Source organism: Cydia amplana, chromosome 7, assembly GCF_948474715.1.
Source record: "Cydia amplana chromosome 7, ilCydAmpl1.1, whole genome shotgun sequence".
Classification (NCBI taxonomy): Eukaryota; Metazoa; Arthropoda; class Insecta; order Lepidoptera; family Tortricidae; genus Cydia; species Cydia amplana.
In genome coordinates, this window is record NC_086075.1 from 11992845 (window position 1) to 12011616 (window position 18772).

Genomic DNA, 18772 nt, shown 5'->3' on the forward strand with positions numbered 1-18772 from the left:
ATTATTAATTAATTTATTACGCATATTTACACTTGCAAAATATGATTTTCCGCGTTCTAATATTCCCTGCTATGGTAAAAACATAACAAGTTATATATTCGCGATTCATGTCAACATCCCTATTGCCTCGCGCGTGCTCGCTCTGTGTGGACCCGGTTATTCTCTGTGACTTAAAGTGACAATAATGTAAATAGCATTAGCAAAATACATAACAGAAACGACTTATTGTATTCCAGATTACAAAGTAGTTAATCAGACTTCGCTCATTTCCACGTCCTCGATGTTGAGATCGTCCAGCATCTCTGCCAGCGTGATGCGCGGCAGCGACGGGTCTATCTCGTCCGTGTCCACGGCCACGGCGTCGCCGCGCCTGAAGATGTTGATGTTCTGCCGGAAGGCCGGGTCCTCCTCCAGGTCGTCGAGGAACTCGTTGTAGTCGCTGTTAAACAATGAAAAATGGACTTAAAAAACCGGCCAAGTGCGAGTCAGACTCGCACAGAGGGTTCCGCACCATCAACAAAAAATAGAGCAAAACAAGCAAAAAAAATGGTCACCCACCCAAGTACTGACCCCGCCCGACGTTGCTTAACTTCGGTCAAAAATCACGTTTGTTGTATGGGAGCCCCACTTAAATCTTTATTTTATTCTGTTTTTAGTATTTGTTGTCATAGCGGCAACAGAAATACATCATCTGTGAAAATTTCAACTGTCTAGCTATCACGGTTCGTGAGATACAGCCTGGTGACAGACGGACGGACGGACAGCGGAGTCTTAGTAATAGGGTCCCGTTTTTACCCTTTGGGTACGGAACCCTAAAAAACGAACTAAATGGTTACACGATTACGCGAAGTTCATATTAGACGTCCATGTTACTCAAATGCAAACGTATGCGTATGTATGGTCCCAGTCCAGGAGGCTTCTATGCTACGATGCACGCTCTATCGTACGCGCCTCTGAGCGTTTGCCATTGAGGCCGAACACTAAAGTAAGGGCCAACGTCACTCAGTAGAGATAATAAGATTTAGCTTATGTTTTAACGGTGCCACCGACCCGTAATCTTTGCGAACGGGTCCGCGATATGGAGTGTATATAATATACTGGTTACAACCAGGAATTTTGAGCTGTAAACGCTACAGTATTCAAGACTCGTTTGTGCTCCGTCATGAAGTTCTTCGGTCAAATGCTTGACCCTTGAGCTTCCAGTTGGACGCTCGGCGTATTGCTCTTAAACTAGGAACACGTCGGGTATGATGGAGCGATACAACTTTTCTGGGTTAGACCTGTGCTACCGCGACCGTCTTTGATCGTTCAGTTTGCCTCTCTAGACCAACGAATGTCTATTAGGGTAGGGCACAGAATAACTAATAGTACTACCGTACAGAAAATTCACTCCTTCACAAAAGTCAGATTTAGGTATAAAATTACACCTATATCGCCGCCTGCAAGCAAAATTGAAACTTATAACCGCGCACGAACCGTGAATCTCCTTTGCGCGCCGCAGTTTTATGACCGAGCTGTGAGTGTCGGCACGGGGTTATCACTTGACAAGTTTTTATACCTATACCCACTGATTTATTATTATTATTATTTTTTTTTTTTTTTTTAATTTAATTTTTAAGATAAATATGTAGGAATTACAAACGTTGATTATGTAAACATACATTTTTTATCCGGAGATAATATGTCTGATTCTCACGGAAGTAAGTTTCGAAGCCATTGTGTATTTTCAATTTTGCGCGAGCGCCACGTGACACGATTATCGTGCGCGCCGAGCGGCAGCCCACTGCTATACGCCTGTCCGATGGGCGCGCCGGCCAAATATACCTAAACTGCGGAGTGACACCCCCCTGAGTAGGGTCCTGTTTTATAGATGATAACTCACTCGTTTGTGGAGCTGGCTCCGTCATGTAGTTCTTCGGCCATGTGCTTAAGCTTCCAATTGCGTGCGCGGCGGCGCGCGGCGCGCCCGCCGTAGTGCTTCTTGACTAGGAATACGTCGGGGACTACGGAGCGGTCGAGCTTGTCCAGGTTAGAGTCGTTTACATTGGAGTCGCCGAGGTTGTAGCTGGAAAAATTAAGCACATGTATAACTTTAAAGCGGATTCATTTTTATATAGGTATACGCACGCAACAAAATAGTTATTTTACAACAAAATAGCAAAATAGTTGCGAATTACCTATTCGCACGTGTATCGAACAACGTTTTACAGTACATATGGCCCTTTAAACTTTTGACATCGCACGAAAAGTGCTATTTTACGCACTAGTGCGGAAAAGTATCCCCATATGTACTGTAATAGTTATTTTCGATACAAGTGCGAAAAAGAGGAAATTCGAAACGAGTGGCGATAAATTAAAACACGACCGAAGGGAGTGTTTTAAATCGACACGAGTTGCGAATTACCTATTCGCACGTGTAACGAACAACGTTTTACAGTACATATGGCACTTTAAAGCTTCGACATACGCACGCAAAGTGCTATTTTGCGCACTAGTGCGGAAAAGTAGCCCCATATGTACTGTAAAAGATTTTTTAAGCCGGATAAAAAGTAGCCCATTGAAAAAAAAACAATAGAAAAAAGTTTACTGTGTAAATTTAGACATACAGTAAATCACGTCCCTGTATCCTGATCTAGGAAACCCTGTGTTACAGGACCCAGTTTCGTTACTTATACTAGTTTCTATTCTATATATATTGGTAGGTACAAATTGTACAGAGAGTAACACTGAAACTTACAGATACCTATGCCTCTTTTAAAATATTATTTTTATTTGTGAACTGCATGTGTACGAGTGCATTCATAAAGTAGGGTAAATAATTATGGGCGCCAATCTGAAAGTGGACGCTGTACGGTTCCGTACGTTATGCGGTATCTAGGTGACTAATAAGCGCTAGCATCTGAAATCCAACTAGTAACTACCATAAATTATTTATATGGCACAGCGCCATTTCCTTCAACAACAATAGCGTTTAATTTGCGTCCCCAATGATTTTACCTACTTTATGCGTTTCAGTATATCAATTTGTCTATGCTTATGCTTAATACTAAAATTAAAGAGAAAGCAACTTATGAAGGACGTTTAAAACGTTATACAAGACTATATAAGAAATAGCATGTTACAAGATTAGATATAAAAATATTTTACAGTACATATGGGGCATTTTACAGTACATATACTTTTCCGCACTAGTGCGTAAAATAGCACTTTTTGTGCGTATGTTGAAACTTTAAAGTGCCATATGTACTGTAAAACATTGTACGATACACGTGCGAATAGGTAATTCGCAACTCGTGTCGATTTAAAACACACCCTTCTGTCGTGTTTAATTTATCGCCACTCGTTTCGAATTTCCTCTTTTTCGCACTTGTATCGAAATAGTTATTTTAGTGCGTGAAAATAGGGCCATATGTACTGTAAATAACTATTTTAAACTTAACTTACCCCATGACGGTATCACCAGGTTTGAGCACATGTCCAAGATGTGTCTTAGTGTGGACGGGGCTCACGTCGAGTCCCAACTCGCTGGCCTTCACCACCCACACGTCGGCCACCACGTGCTTGTTGGACAACATGCCTTGCCCGGGGAATGACTTCTTTTCCTGAAGACAAATGTAGTATTACTACCTAAGGGGTCATTCATTAATTACATCATACGAATTTCTAGGTTTTTTGACCCCACATTGTCACATTTGGCAAACCCTTCCCGGCCGGAGGACCACCAGGGAGCCCCTGGTGTGACGTCACATTTTTTCAACGAAATCGGAAATGATGTAATTAATGGCCGTTTAGACCACATGTTTATATTCCTATATAACCACAATTGTGTACAATGATTTTCTAAAAAATTGAGATAATTCCAGTTCCAGGTAATAAGAGGATACCTAGTTTTTATCACGGAAATCATCATTCAACGCAGACGAAGTCAGGGAGCTAGTACGTTCATAAGGAATACGTACGAATATACGGCGCAGATTACTGTTTACATAAATAATAATAATAAAACGTTTATTCAGAAATCTTGCTTACAACTAATTACATAAATTCATCTGCCAAACCACAGAGTGGTTTGTTGGCAGACGAGGCTCCTTTATGTTTATAAATGCAAGCTAGGTAGTTGACAGGGAACTTAAACTTAGGTATCTACTTAACCCTTTACCGCATACGCAGCCCTATGTAGCAACTATTAAAGTTCATTTTTAAACAATCATAATGTTGTTGTTGTATTGAAATATGAGGCGATATAATAATAAGTATAAGAAAAAAAATTATACCCAGACCATAGTTTATAGGTACTACTTACATGTTCCTTTAAAATATCAATATCCATTACGATATATTGCACCAGCTGCTTTGGATTGCAAATTGGATTGAATGGGTTCCTCCAGTACACGGTAGCTGAGACATCACACACTAAAAACAAATTGAATTAAAGTTATTGTTAATTTCGTTGGCATGAGCAATCTGGAATAAATCATTAATATCTGGGAGACCAAGCTTTGCTAGGAAAACACATAAAAACTCATAAATTAGCGTTTTCCCAGAGATAAGACCTAGCTAGATCAATTTTTCGTCCCCGAAAACCCCATTATAGCAAATTTCATCGAAATCGTTAGAGCCATTTTCGAGATCCCCGAAATATATATATAAATAAATAAATAAACAAGAATTGCTCGTTTAAGGGTATAAGATTTATATAAATAAATAAATAAACAAGTATTGCTCGTTTAAAGGTATAAGATAAAGAAAAGTAAACTAAAATAAAGAATAATGTGTGGAAATTCTGGATACAAATTAGTCGCCTGTAACACTACCGTCTAAAACTTATTAGGACCAACTTACCCTGCCCAGTATTTGCATCTATCAAATGTATAGTGCTGGTAACTCTGTGCACCAAACAGATAGGTGAAATGCCTCCAAGTTGCTGACACAACTTCTTCGGAAGGCACACCACGCTGTCTTTAGACAGCGGCACAATCTCTATACTGAATGTGAACTTGTAGTTGTAGACGTTGCTGTGTATATCGTGCGATATTAACTTCTTGGAATGCTGGCATTTCATGGGAAGCACGGATTGTATGAAATCTACCATCTTGCGGGCGTGGCTTTCTGTTGTGTAGAAGAAGTCCAATCCATCTGAAAGTTACATCATATAAATTAATCACATAACATCAAAGTACACGAGCAGAAAAACCGTTTTTTAGGCAGTTACCCAAACAGCAACGCGAAACCGTCCAGCTATAGATTCTATTTTTGTACTGGAAACGTGCGAGTAAATGCGTGCTACATTTACACTTACATACGTTTCACATCGTTTTCTTTGTAGTATTCTCATGCGCCAACATAAAACACAAACTACTATTTCACATGGGATACGAAAACAATCTTGCTTGCAGCCATGATGTTGCTTCCCGCTGTCTGTATGCTTAGTTAGATCTTTAAAACTACGCAACGGATTTTGATGCGTTTTATTTTAATAGATAGAGTGATTCAAGAGGAAGGTTTATGTATGATTTGTTAACCCGTGCGAAGCCAGGGCCGGACGCTAGTAAATTATAAATTACTTACTAACTAATTACTAACCATGATTAGGCTTAATCCCAAGTGTATTCTCATGCGCCTTATGCTTTAATATCAGCTGCTCAAGATAGTAGAATGTCTTCCTGTTATTCGCGCGTTGCCTCACTTGCACCAGCGCGCGCCAGTAATCTTGAGCCTCGGAGCGGTGGCAGGCATCGCACATCTGGTGCTGGATGCTGAACTCAACGATGAAAGTTTGCTGGAGAACTGCACCTCCCATTACTTCGCCTTGTACTGTTAGTTTCACCTGTTGGGTAATACGAAGGATAAGGAACAATATTGTGGTTGACTATTCCTAACATTTTTTAGTTTGATTTTACCCATACCTTCTATAATATATACTAAATAAACTAAATTATCATAATTTTTATATAAAAAACTGCACTAGTGTTCGTGACTCAATCTATAAGTCCCTAATAGAAACATTTTCTGTATTATAGGATTTATAGGTTACAAGTTTTTAGCAATGGGTCAGCTACGAGCGTAGCCGATAACACGGGAAAAACCGTATGTAGTGAAAAGCGCCTACGAACAGTGAACTCCCCTAGCGAGTTGCTGGCGGTTAGTGTGTTAAGAAAGAAAGAAAATATATTTATTTATCATCACAGTTTGTATAATGTTTGACAATACTATAAAATAGACCAGCCACACTCTAAGTGTGTTCCGCGGAGGGTTCCGCGACACCCCTGCAGGGGTTCCGCAAGAATTTAGAACACTGCTTTAGTCAACCTATACCTCTGATTTTCAGTGGGTACATAACTTAAAACTAAAAGTTTAGTGTTCTAGGAGTTTAATATTTTTTTTTACTTTGATCCTTTTGGAATGGGGTTCAGTCCAGGCAAACCCTGCGTCTATCAGCTTGACCCTGTTCAGGCCTTTCAGCCGCTTCAGGCAGAGGGCAAGCAGCTCGCGGGACTCGAGTGCAGCCACCACCCACTCTGCTGGTGGTTGAAGATATCTAAAAATCATTATCACAATTTTGTTTATTGATATTTATTTGAATTAGGTACTCGAGCAATTATCGTTATTTATAGTAATTTAGCAGTGAACAAGAAGAAGATCTGAAAATGTAGCCGCGGTTAGCCGAGCCCTGTACGGGTGTATTGTAACTTTGAATAAAATGTAATATGCATGAACATGGGGTTAAAAGTGATAATGGAAGAAAATAGACTAATAAAATATCTACCTTTCACATCCTCTGCAGAAGAAGAGTGTAGCCTGTTTAGGGACACCCTCAGAAATGTCGACATGAGCCCTCAAACATGCTACACACATATTTGAGGGATTTGCTTCTATCGGCACTGCACACTGACAACATAGTCTGAAAACACGAACCACTCCATCAGTATTAAAGTAAGACCGCAGACGTATAAGAAGGTTGATAAAGATTTTCATTGAGCGGGGATATATTAAGATACGTATTATAACACAGGACTTTTAACATTAACCTAAAAATAAACACAACTTACATTCGCGTGCTGTCGGACGCCGTAACATTTTCTGGAGATATATACTCCATTTTTCAGGGAGTCTAGTTATTATATGGTTACGGTATTTAATATTAAGTACAGTTTTATTGAAAAATATCATCAATAAATCACACTAAACAAGCGTGTTTTCCGTGTTTTGACACTTTTGACTAACACTGGGACAGTGACAGATGACGTAGCATCACATGTGACAAAACATTGGCCTCATATTCACGAGCGCTTTTTCTTTTTCAATGCACTTTAAAAAAGTAAATATAGCTGGTCAAGCAAATCTTGTCAGTAAAAAAAGGCGCGAAATTCGAATTTTCTATGGGACGATATTATCCCTTGGCGCCTACATTTTAAAATATGCCGCCTTTTTCTACTGACAAGATCTGCTTGACCAAGTATAATCCAAAAACGCTTGATAAAAAAGCACCACTGCCATTTTGTGAATAAAGTGAAGTCCAGACGGGATGATTATATCGACCGATTTGATCAGAAAATAAATTGGCGTCATTCTCCAATTTAATCACCAATTGCAGTTTTATGGCGATATTGGAGCGTTCTAAATTATAAAAGTGCGAAATTCGATTGGCGAAAAATCATCCTCGTCTGGACACGCCTTAAATATTTCGTATCCATTTGTGTCATTTGAAGCCGTATCCAGACGAGCTGGGTAAATCGACCGACTTGATCAGGAAATTAAATAATTGGCGCCAAACCCATCTAGCATCCACACGTACACAATTTAATCACGAATTTGAATTCCATAGATAATAACTTCGAAAATTGGCATTTTTGTGTCCGCACCTGCTGATTTGATCGGGGAATCAAATTAGAGTTTGCGTCCGCACGGCCTGATTCGGACGGACAATTTCATCAGATTGGCGAAAAATTGTCTCGTCTGGAATCCACTTCAAACGCTTTTTTAAAACGCGTTGAAAAAGCGCTCGTGCGAATGATTCCTTAGTGCGCCCCTCCGCACCAAGGTCGCGGTGCGGTACGGTAGTCTGTTACGGCTACCAAATTAGATCACATCTTTATCTACTCTGTGACACTCTACTCGCCCCCGCCCTGCCGCAACCTTCCCCTCTCCTCCTCATCGTCTCACACTTGCTGCCGCTTACGTAAATTTTTCAGTGAGCGTGACCCTTTTGAATTTTCCTATTCGATCGATCAAATTTATATACGAAAATGTTCTCTACCGCCTGTAGAGCCGGTCGTTTGGCCGCGAAGTCGGTAGTGGACAAATCTGTAGCCGACAAGACACCTTTAGTCGCTGGAGCTCTGGTCAACAAACGTGATTATGCAGCGAAGGCCGCAGGCAAGGCACAAGGTAAAGTAGTTGCTGTCATCGGTGCCGTTGTAGACGTACAGTTCGAAGACAACCTGCCTCCCATCCTCAATGCCCTGGAAGTGCAGAACAGGCAGCCCCGGCTCGTGCTGGAGGTGGCGCAGCACTTGGGAGAAAACACGGTGCGCACCATCGCCATGGACGGTACCGAGGGTTTGGTGCGCGGACAGCCCGTGTACGATTGCGGTTCACCCATCCGCATTCCCGTGGGCGTAGAGACGCTCGGGCGCATCATGAACGTGATCGGTGAGCCCATCGACGAGCGCGGCCCCATCCCCACCGACAAGACGGCGGCCATCCACGCCGAGGCGCCCGAGTTCGTGGACATGAGCGTGGAGCAAGAGATCCTGGTCACCGGCATCAAGGTCGTGGACCTGCTGGCGCCCTACGCCAAGGGAGGAAAGATCGGCCTGTTCGGCGGCGCCGGTGTCGGCAAGACCGTACTCATCATGGAGCTCATTAACAACGTGGCCAAGGCTCACGGTGGTTACTCCGTGTTCGCCGGCGTGGGCGAGCGCACACGCGAGGGTAACGATCTGTACCAGGAAATGATTGAGTCCGGTGTCATCTCCCTCAAGGACAAGACCTCCAAGGTGTCGCTGGTGTACGGCCAGATGAACGAGCCCCCAGGCGCCCGTGCCCGTGTCGCCCTTACCGGTCTCACTGTGGCCGAGTACTTCCGAGACCAGGAGGGTCAGGACGTGCTGCTCTTCATTGACAACATCTTCCGTTTCACTCAGGCTGGTTCTGAAGTGTCTGCCCTGCTGGGTCGTATCCCATCTGCTGTGGGTTACCAGCCGACCTTGGCCACTGACATGGGTACTATGCAGGAGAGAATCACCACCACCAAGAAGGGCTCCATCACCTCAGTACAGGCCATCTACGTGCCCGCTGATGACTTGACTGACCCCGCCCCGGCCACCACCTTCGCTCACTTGGACGCCACGACTGTGCTGTCGCGTGCCATCGCCGAGCTGGGCATCTACCCCGCCGTGGACCCTCTCGACTCCACCTCGCGTATCATGGACCCCAACATCATCGGCGCCGAGCACTACAACGTCGCCCGCGACGTGCAGAAGATCCTGCAGGACTACAAGTCGCTCCAGGACATCATCGCCATCCTGGGTATGGACGAGTTGTCCGAGGAGGACAAGCTGACGGTGGCGCGCGCGCGCAAGATCCAGAGGTTCCTGTCGCAGCCCTTCCAGGTGGCCGAGGTGTTCACTGGCCACGCCGGCAAGCTGGTGCCGCTCGAGGAGACCATCAAGGGCTTCTCCAAGATCCTGCAGGGCGAGTACGACCACCTGCCCGAGGTCGCCTTCTACATGGTCGGGCCCATCGAGGAAGTTGTAGCCAAGGCCGAGACTCTAGCCAAGAACACCTAAATAAATGTATCAATCAAGTAGTGTAAGGAAGAATAATAGTCTATTTATTGGAAAGAGTAACCAAGGGAAAGGACTGTTTTGTTCAGTAGTAGTTTCCATTGCTATAACATTTTAAATAATGTATTCCAATTATAGTAATTATGGAAGTAGTACAAATATTGTAAATATCTGAAGAAAAATCCAACTGAATCATGTAATGTCTGAATCGAATACATGTTACTTTGCGGTGCATTTTGTCGCAAATAAAATTGTAAAAGAATATATTTGTTTTTTTTTTACCTTTGAGATATGATCATATCATATAGGGAACGTCACAAAACAAATTACTTTGTACATACAAAGTAAAAGAGAAAACCTATTAATCCTATTACATACATATGTAAAAGAGAAAACCTATTAATCCTATTATTAAAGTCACTTTTCCGTGGGGAGCGTGGATGAGGAACTGTAGACGGCAGCACAGAAGCCCCCTATTCATTAGCGCGAAGCATTGCCAAGTTTAAATTTATAGATTTAAGCCACCAGATGGCAGACCGAAATAGAGCGGCGTGAAGTGTAGGGGGCAGCACATGCTTAGAAGCGTAGATTATTTTCGATTCAGGTCAAGAGATGGCGGACCCACGCACGGTCTTTATTGATCGCTACATTAATTATACTGCGTCAACCAAAACTTGTCAGTAAATAGGAACAAAAAAAACTATACTCATCCTTTTCTTTTGGGTGCTAGTACTGTATAGTTCGTTTTTTTAGCATTAGAAAGAACTTGAAAGAAGGTAAGCGATTTTGACATGTCTTTTAATTGAAAAACACTCTTTAAAAATCAATAACTATTACTTATGAAAGCAGAAGACTATAAAAGATCGTATTAGAGACATAATTGTTACATATTTACCGTAACTTATTTTTAAAATGTTTTTCAATTAAAAGACACATCAAGATTGTTTACCTTATTTCTAATGCTAAAAAAACGAAGTATAGTGTTAGACAAAGATAGTATGATTCTCTCTGCCTATGTTTGAAATCAAACAGACCTTTGACCACATTATATCGAATTTCTTAAGTGGAAATAAAAACTAGAAAAAGGGGCAAGCTGATGGCGCCATCTATGCAAACCTTTGGCAGTTGCCAACCCCATTGGACGCAGACACGCCAATATCAGGAGTCAGGGCCTACCGCGAACCACGTTCGACGTGTTGTCTCCCTGTCACACTTACGTACGAATTCAAAAGTGCGACAGAGAGCCAACACGTCGAACGTGGTTCGCGGTAGGCCCTCTGGACACAGGTATTTGCATGAATCTAGATTCGACATAATCTCTTTGATTGCGCGTTCGTATTGTCAATTAGGACACCTATTCGAGTTTGATCGCGCGTTCGAACGAGTAAAAATAAGGGCGAGTTTACAATAATCGCGTAGTCGTGTTGTATTTAGGACGACTGCTTGCAAGTAGTGGTATGGTTCTTGATGTCAGTGAAAGAACTCATCGGGAATAGAAAAAAAAAAACAATGTTAGCTTAGATGTTTAATTACAAAGGTCTTATCGCTTTCCACCAACGCGAGGCGCGGACTTCTGGCTCACTTTAGCGGCCTTAGCCTTGGGGGCAGCCTTCGCCTTTGTGGGGGGAGCGGTAGTCTTCTTGGCGGCCTTGGTAGACTTTTTCTGTTCCTTGGCAGCCCTGGGAAAGTTAAGGTGTTTATTAATTAAAACTAAAACAAGTACAAGATGGAGGCCATGAAGGGCAATAATAGCCACTTAGATTATAATAATCCTGAGTTTTTGCTTATCGATTTTTTTTCTCTGTAAATTTAATGGCAATTTCAAGGTAAATAAACATTTAGGTTATGTTGAACAACTTCGAAACTTCTATATCTGCGGGCTGTGTGTTGTCAGTCAGTAAGTAAGAAACATAACTTTTTTGTTTTTAATTTACAACAGCTTTTTGAAGATGGAACTCACTCTAGTCCCAAGGACACAGGGCAGGTCAAGTAGAAATTGTCAATCAAATTGTAAATCAATAACAAAAACAACTAGTTTCCTCTCTGGGCTGGTAGGTCAAATGAGAGCTTTCATAAAAACTAGTGCCAGTACAATGGGATTAGGTGGCCAAAGCAAATGTCACACCCCTTTAGCATGCAATTGAGAAAATGTTAATACAAGGAGAACACAAACAATTATCCTCTTATTCATAAAACATTACAAGCCTCAAGAATTTATCCTTTTCTTACAAATGGGTGGATCAACTATTTCTTGTTGTTATTCTGTCCGTTCAGCCAACAGGCAATAGTAGCATAGATTGTTAAGCCCCGTCTCCATATCGCGCGGCAAGCTATCGAACATTGGCTCGCGCGGCAGCCGCGCGTAATGGATACTGGGTTGGCTCGCGAGCCGACTCGCTGGCTCGCGAGCCAACCCGGTATCCATTGCGCGCGGCTGCCGCGCGAGCCAATGTTCGATGGTTTGCCGCGCAATATGGAGACGAGGCTTTAGAAGACATTGTACACCACCTTCTTCTGACACGCTTGGTAGATGACCCTCAATGGAAAGGGTTTATATGTATCACCAAAAAGCGTGTTTGATGAATTTAAATGCATAAAAATCAGGTTTTAAAGAATGACCCAAGAGAACGTAACCATGGCAACGAGTGACAAGAAAAAGTTGATTCACCCAAATACATAGTCTGTCTAAGCTATAGTTTATCAAAGACTGTCTCAATTCAAACTTAGAGAGAATCATACTATCTTTGTCTTACACGAGTACTAGCACCCAAAAGAAAAGGATGAGTATAACTTTTTTGTTCTTATTTACTGACAAATTTGGTTTTACCAACTATAACTTTGCACTGACTTGAATAGAACAAAGTGAAAGAGCATTATTTGTCACTGCCATAGAAGGTAGCATCCTATAGAAGTGGTCTATGCGTGCCTCCGAGAGGGACAAAACATATAAATTCGACCAATCATAGCGTCGCAATGGTGGGCAACAAATGAATTCGACCAATCACGGTGGGGAATAAAACAAGATGTGAGACTGTGACAAGGACAAAGAATAATAGCGCTTTCTCTGCTACTCCTACTGAAAGATACATAAGACTATCCCGTTCTGTCAGTTATCCCCACCAGTCCCACCACTCATGCCCAATCCAGTTATACTAGATTCATGGTCACTGCAAATGCCATGCATAGTTAGCTTGGTCCGACTCTAAGTCAAAATGATGGATTAAGACGTAATTAATAACTTATTGAGACTTGTATTTATGAATAATACCAGTAGAGTATACTCACTTGATGGCCTGGTCTCTCTGAGCCTTGCGCACCTCAGGCTTCATATTCCTCTTGGCCATAATGTCGCTGAGGGAGGCACCAACAATGGCCCTCTGGTATTTCTGGGTCCTGCGGGTGCGCTTCTTGGTCTGCTCTTCTTCCTGACCCTTCTTGAACTTGCGCCTAGAGACATTTGCATTTTTATAAAAAAAATAAGAGTACTGTGATAGGGAATCAAGTTCCACCAGTTTGATTTTGATTAATTTCTTTTGAATTATGATATGGAAGTTTCATACAGATTGGTTACATTCACATAGACCATGAGGAATTTGTTGAAACTGAACATGTTAAATTTACTTTAATAATAGGTTTTCTCTTTTACATACATACAAATGATAAAAAATAACAATAAGGAGGAATAATTGTAAGGACAAAAAATAATGAATTTCAACAACATACTGATGTTAAACTTTGAATAAATGTCATATACTAAGAAAAAGTGACCAAGGCCTCCAGTGCCCCAGGCTGGAATCGAACCAGCGTCCTCTGCTATCGGGGCAGGTGCCTGACAAATTAAAATATTTTCTGAAAATAATTTAATTTGTTCTAATATACTGATGTTATCAGTGTTCAACACACATTCCAAAGTAACATAGCAAAACATGCAAATATGGATTAGATTCATGTTTTGTCAATTTTAGTGTACTTAATAATGCCGGTGTCATAAGATTCAGTTACTATAGCAGCATTATAATTCCAATTATGTTCCATGTACAAGGGTAGCAGGTTAGAAGGTAAGATGGAAATCAATATTATAGACACTCACATTTCCACTAGATTAGGTTAGAACTAAATAACAAAATATTGTAATGTTACCTGTAGAGCACAGTCCATGTCACTTTACGAGGATTCCTCCTCATCAAGTGGGCGGCCTCACATTTTGAGTTCAAGAATGTGAAGGACTGAAACACAATTAATACATGAATAATCTGAAACTCAGGTAAACTTGGTTTCAACTCAAAGAGGTTATATTAGGACCAATGATGTAAACATGATTATTATATTCATTTGCTGAAGGAACATTAAATTAAACACCTTGTCTTTTAACCACAGTTTAGATTAGGGTTTAAACGTAATAGAATATTTACCTTGCCATCCACTTTGACCATAGTTTTCCCATGGCCGGGATAGATCTTGAATCCACTATACGCGCACAGACCGATCCTGAAAATAATTCAAACATAGTAAGAAAGAAACACGGATTTTGATTATGTCTTAAATTGAATGAGAAATCGTTTCAAGATTACACAAATACATTAAGATATAAATTAGAATTTGCAAAAACGTACTTCATTTTGAATTGTCAAACGCGAAAGAACTGTCAAACATTCGGAGTTGTCACAACTAAACCACAGAATCAGAAAAATAACTTATGATTATATAGCCATAGAAGGTAGCATCCTATAGAAGTGGTCTACGCGTGCCTCCGTGAGGGACAAAACATATAAATTCGACCAATCATAGCGTCGCATTGTGCCGCTATGATTGGTCGAATTTATTGGTTATGGGGGCAACAAATGAATTCGACCAATCACGGTGGTCAATTTACGGGGGGAATAAAACAAGATGTGAGACCGTGACAAGGACAAACAATAATAGCGCTTTCGCTGCTACTCCTACTGAAAGATACAATGTATCAAATCAATGTAAAAAGACCGAAGTCTTAGTCTATCCCTTTCTACCCTATATTGGGCCGCTTTTGTATTAAGGTTCGATGAGGTTTATAATTTTAGGACTTTTTATAAGTGAAACTCAAAATCCGTAAATTTTGGATAAGGTCAGTATAATTCTAAAGGTGCGACATAAGACTATCCCGTTCTGTCAGTTATCCCCACCACTCATGCCCAATCCAGTTATACTAGATTCATGTTTATAGCCATCCATATTAACGCCAAGTTCAAAATCAAAATCAAGTTCAACAACATGAGGAAGCTACACTTTCTAGAGTTTTGAAATAAATGGAAATAATAGTAATCTCCTGTATTTAAAGCAATGCAGCAGATCAATGGTTACCAAAATTATAAAAAATAATTGTGTACTTATTGTTGTTGTTGTACTTGTTGTTGCACTTTTATTTAAACTTCTCATGTTGGTAGACCCTGATAGTTGTTCAAGAAATATGCTTTTTTAAGATAATCTTTGGTGTTTTTTTTACCTAGCAGCACTAGAAGATCGTTCAAATTCTACAATTCGCCGAATTATTTAAATAATTAATTATTTTCCTGATGTATGTTTAAATATAATGAGTATATTACCAATATGATAACGAAGCGATCAAATTAGGCATATTAAATTACTTACACTATATACTGGAAAAAATACTGCATCATTTACATCTCAGGCTATAACATCTGCCTATGCCAATGCCACGGATTGATAGTTTCAAAACGTTCTAACCTAAAATATTGCAGTCGAATCGAAAATGAATCAAAGTTGTGTTATCTAATTAGTTTAAATAAACATTGTGAGTTGAAAAAATACTCAATCCTTTACAAATTTGTATTAGTGGAAGCGTTGCAATGTTTTGTCCAGATTTTTCTGAGTTTCAGGTAACGTAAATATGGTATCTAAAATTAGAACAGGCCGGTAGAAATCCTTATCATTATCGTACAATAATTTGTTTTGATATTTTGCCACAGGGGTGAAACTTACTTATCAGAATCTTGTAGGTATTTATGATTGCTTATAATAAAATCGTACTACTGTTAGACATGAGTGAACAAAATAGTTTTCTAAAGCTATAGTATTCAAACCTTGGTTAATTTTATTGTTTTAGGATGTCCTGAAGAAGATGCGTGTTTTAGACGACAAGATAGTGTATGCACTCAATACATCCCTCCCCACTGAGTCCTTTAGAAATAAAATAGATGCAACCTCGGCATGTGCAGACTTGTATTCGCAGATTCAGAAGGGGCATACTGACCGGGAAGCTGTCATTAAAAATTGCATAGTGTCTACTGCTGATACGGTAAAAAAATTAAGGGCAGCTAAGGAAGAGAGGCCTGATGATTATGATGTTTTGAAAACTTTAAAGGCAGAACAACGGAAGGTAATTACAGGTGTTTGAATATCACGATAAAAACTATCACTGTAATAATTTTAAGTTACTGTGACCTTTAAATGCAAATGAATTACCCACATTTACTTAACACATTCATTGCCACCCAGCCAAACAAGACTTCTGCGCCAGGCCACAAAAATTTCGTCATGTAAAACTGTAGTACCATGATCCCTACTATCAGGTCATCTGACCTGGGAACGAAATCATAAAATATCGGCACTGAATGTGTTAAACTTATTCTGATCACTTAAATAACCAGTGTTTGTACTGGTTGTTTTTTTTTAATGTAGTATATGCATGCTTCTATTTACTATGATCCAAACGTAAAAAAAATATGTGTGTCTACATTTAGAAACAGGCATATAGATAAGAGTGTCAAAGTGTTAACAGAAGATAAGATAGATTCAGTAGGACTATTCTGTAATTTCTTAAAACCAGTAGGTTGTTTCATAAACACCTGCAACCTCTAAGTCTCTATCTAACACATGGAGTTGAAAAGAGATGTGTTATAGGGTCATTGCGCTAGTTTCCGTCCATGCTCTAGTTTTCGTCCACTTGACAGATTTGCAAATAATTTATTTGATTATTAATTTCCTACCTGCGAAATATCATTTTTATGTAGTATATTGTTTTGACATTAAGGATTGCAATAAGTACAAATTTGTGCACCAGGTTTGTATTCAAATTTCGTCAAGTGGACGAAAACTATAGCAGGACGAAAACTAAAGCACCTACCCTACTTAGATAGCTCAATCTACACTACACCTACAGATGAAATGTGTTATTTGTTGGTTCTTGCAACTTCAATAGTTTTCCTGAAGATAAAAAAACATTGTATAGAACATTGGCCAGACATGTGAGGAATTTTATATTTAGATGCCCAAGCGCTTGTTTATTTTTAGTCAGCCAACTCTCATTTAAGTTGCACATTGCCAATAATGCTGTATTGTGCAATGCTATAAGGTTCATATCTATATAGTTTTTAGAACTTTCTTCTAGGTTATCCAAGGTCATAGACCAATCATAAAAAAAACCCCACGGGAACTAAGTCAAAATGGTGATAAGTCTTAAAATATTTGTATATTTATTATTAAAAAATATATTATTACCAATTTTTTATCAAGCAGATACGTCAGTAAGCGATACTACAAAAACCTCCTCCTTTCCTTTAATATAAAATTATACATTATTATGCTTATAAATATCATCGGTTTCTCCACAGCTACGTCTTCTGCAAACTGAACTGAGTGTGGAAGAGGTGATCCGTGAAAAAACAACAAAGCTGTTTACAGAGAAGTGTAGAAGCTATTACAAGCCTGACAACTTATGAAGACTGAGAATTGAAATAATTGTTTTTGAGCCTATAGTGTATATATTATAAATAGATTTGAGTTATAAGCTGTTTTATTTGATTCAATGCTAATAATATCTAAAGTACACAACACTTATTAAAACCTGCAAGCAGGTGTAGCAATTTAATGACTACAATATTTGGGCTGGTATGGCTCAATGACTCTTGTCATGTTCTACTTAGCAGCAGCTGCTGCTTCCTTTTCGGCCTGCTCGGCTCTATATTGTTTGTGGAAGTCCATGTTCATTTGATGGACAGATTCTCCTCTCTTTGCCGCTGCCTTTCCTGCCAAAATGGCGCCAAAACTTGCGAGAGCAGTGAGGATCATGAGAACATTTGCGATTTTAATGCGAGCTTCACTACGGGACCTTTCAATAATTTCAGCTCTGAAATGATACAAAGTAGATTACTAGATGTTGCAGCTTATCAGTTGCAGTTAATACAAGGTTGTTAATGTCTACGCTCACAATAGAACAACACCGTCGACCTTCAGATTTTTCTATAATCACACAACTAGACTATTAAACAATATTGCATAACATCATCATTTCCTAGAATAAAACTGACCATTAAGCTTGTAAGAATCAATGTACTTACGAGACAAATGTCGGGATTTCCTCCTTGCTCTTATACTTCTTGGTCCAAACAAGGATAAACTTCTGAAAATCTGTTGGTCGGTATCTCTTCGACATAGAACCAGAAGACGAGCCCGATACCGGTGTCGGAGGCGGGGTGGCTGGAGTACACATCCTTCTCACAAAACATAACGTAGTTGTTCTCGGAAAAAAGTGTTTAATCATTTTTAAAACGCACACAGTAGTACTTCGCTCGTCGAATTAAAAACAATGACAAAGTGTAATTTTCCTCCTTCCCCCTTGCTCATCATTTGACACTTGACAGTAGAGTTGATAAAGTATGTTGCACACACCACGACACCACACAAAATGCAACTTCGTGTGCAAAGATTTGTGCAAATCAGAAAAGTTCGTCTAATGTTATTAGGCGGCGGTGCGGTGCGGTAGTGTATTACGACTTTAGTATTAGTAGTTTTTGACAGCAGGACAAGCTGATACGCATAATACCTGCAAGTAAAGGACAGAAGATACATTATTTTGTGTTAGCATGTGTTTATACATGGTTTATACCTTTATTCGGTGGACATACGATGAAAGATCAAAAGAGAAAGAGCCCCGCAAATTGCCAATTTTGGTTTGATGAATCTCATAGTCTATTATTTTAATTCATTTT

The 18772-nt window shown here is 40.0% G+C and overlaps 5 protein-coding genes across 5 annotated transcripts; 2 read left to right on the forward strand and 3 right to left on the reverse strand.

The window, feature by feature from the left end:
* Positions 1 to 221: 221 nt before the first annotated feature.
* On the reverse strand, positions 222 to 7197 carry LOC134649478 (60S ribosomal export protein NMD3). The gene is made up of 9 exons (XM_063504234.1): positions 7050 to 7197; positions 6767 to 6901; positions 6388 to 6538; positions 5584 to 5827; positions 4843 to 5136; positions 4304 to 4413; positions 3445 to 3602; positions 1883 to 2065; positions 222 to 439 (listed from the first exon to the last, which is right to left on the reverse strand). The coding sequence occupies exons 1-9, from the start codon at positions 7097 to 7099 to the stop codon at positions 253 to 255; spliced, it is 1512 nt and encodes a 503-aa protein (XP_063360304.1). The 5' UTR covers positions 7100 to 7197; the 3' UTR covers positions 222 to 252.
* A 938-nt stretch (positions 7198 to 8135) lies between these two features.
* Positions 8136 to 10052, forward strand: LOC134649477 (ATP synthase subunit beta, mitochondrial). The gene has a single exon (XM_063504233.1). It carries the CDS (start codon positions 8247 to 8249, stop codon positions 9789 to 9791), a length of 1545 nt encoding a protein of 514 aa, XP_063360303.1. The 5' UTR covers positions 8136 to 8246; the 3' UTR covers positions 9792 to 10052.
* A 1248-nt stretch (positions 10053 to 11300) lies between these two features.
* Positions 11301 to 14478, reverse strand: LOC134649479 (large ribosomal subunit protein eL24). The gene is made up of 5 exons (XM_063504235.1): positions 14402 to 14478; positions 14201 to 14276; positions 13929 to 14014; positions 13074 to 13235; positions 11301 to 11467 (listed from the first exon to the last, which is right to left on the reverse strand). Exons 1-5 carry the CDS (start codon positions 14404 to 14406, stop codon positions 11329 to 11331), a joined length of 468 nt encoding a protein of 155 aa, XP_063360305.1. The 5' UTR covers positions 14407 to 14478; the 3' UTR covers positions 11301 to 11328.
* Positions 14479 to 15501: 1023 nt separating this feature from the next.
* LOC134649481 (protein MIX23) lies at positions 15502 to 17571 on the forward strand. The gene is made up of 3 exons (XM_063504237.1): positions 15502 to 15661; positions 15889 to 16161; positions 17396 to 17571. The coding sequence occupies exons 1-3, from the start codon at positions 15632 to 15634 to the stop codon at positions 17501 to 17503; spliced, it is 411 nt and encodes a 136-aa protein (XP_063360307.1). The 5' UTR covers positions 15502 to 15631; the 3' UTR covers positions 17504 to 17571.
* Positions 17528 to 18429, reverse strand: LOC134649480 (UPF0389 protein CG9231). The gene is made up of 3 exons (XM_063504236.1): positions 18122 to 18429; positions 17688 to 17910; positions 17528 to 17628 (listed from the first exon to the last, which is right to left on the reverse strand). The coding sequence occupies exons 1-2, from the start codon at positions 18322 to 18324 to the stop codon at positions 17700 to 17702; spliced, it is 414 nt and encodes a 137-aa protein (XP_063360306.1). The 5' UTR covers positions 18325 to 18429; the 3' UTR covers positions 17528 to 17628; positions 17688 to 17699.
* Between the last annotated feature and the right edge of the window lie 343 nt (positions 18430 to 18772).

What these genes read in the sequence shown, in the direction of transcription:
- LOC134649480 (XM_063504236.1), bottom strand. Translation starts at nt 18,324, where the DNA reads ATGATTAAACACTTTTTTCCGAGAACAACTACGTTATGTTTTGTGAGA. An exon ending in GAAATCCCGACATTTGTCTC is followed by an intron (nt 17,911 to 18,121) that starts GTAAGTACATTG and finishes GTATCATTTCAG; the next exon opens with AGCTGAAATTATTGAAAGGT.
- LOC134649481 (XM_063504237.1), top strand. Translation starts at nt 15,632, where the DNA reads ATGTTTTGTCCAGATTTTTCTGAGTTTCAG. An exon ending in CAGATTTTTCTGAGTTTCAG is followed by an intron (nt 15,662 to 15,888) that starts GTAACGTAAATA and finishes TTATTGTTTTAG; the next exon opens with GATGTCCTGAAGAAGATGCG. An exon ending in TAAAGGCAGAACAACGGAAG is followed by an intron (nt 16,162 to 17,395) that starts GTAATTACAGGT and finishes GTTTCTCCACAG; the next exon opens with CTACGTCTTCTGCAAACTGA.
- LOC134649477 (XM_063504233.1), top strand. Translation starts at nt 8,247, where the DNA reads ATGTTCTCTACCGCCTGTAGAGCCGGTCGTTTGGCCGCGAAGTCGGTA.
- LOC134649479 (XM_063504235.1), bottom strand. An exon ending in ACATGGACTGTGCTCTACAG is followed by an intron (nt 13,236 to 13,928) that starts GTAACATTACAA and finishes AAATGTCTCTAG; the next exon opens with GCGCAAGTTCAAGAAGGGTC. An exon ending in CAGAGAGACCAGGCCATCAA is followed by an intron (nt 11,468 to 13,073) that starts GTGAGTATACTC and finishes TAACTTTCCCAG; the next exon opens with GGCTGCCAAGGAACAGAAAA.
- LOC134649478 (XM_063504234.1), bottom strand. Translation starts at nt 7,099, where the DNA reads ATGGAGTATATATCTCCAGAAAATGTTACGGCGTCCGACAGCACGCGA. An exon ending in TTGATATTTTAAAGGAACAT is followed by an intron (nt 3,603 to 4,303) that starts GTAAGTAGTACC and finishes ATTTGTCTTCAG; the next exon opens with GAAAAGAAGTCATTCCCCGG. An exon ending in CCTGGTGATACCGTCATGGG is followed by an intron (nt 2,066 to 3,444) that starts GTAAGTTAAGTT and finishes TAATTTTTCCAG; the next exon opens with CTACAACCTCGGCGACTCCA.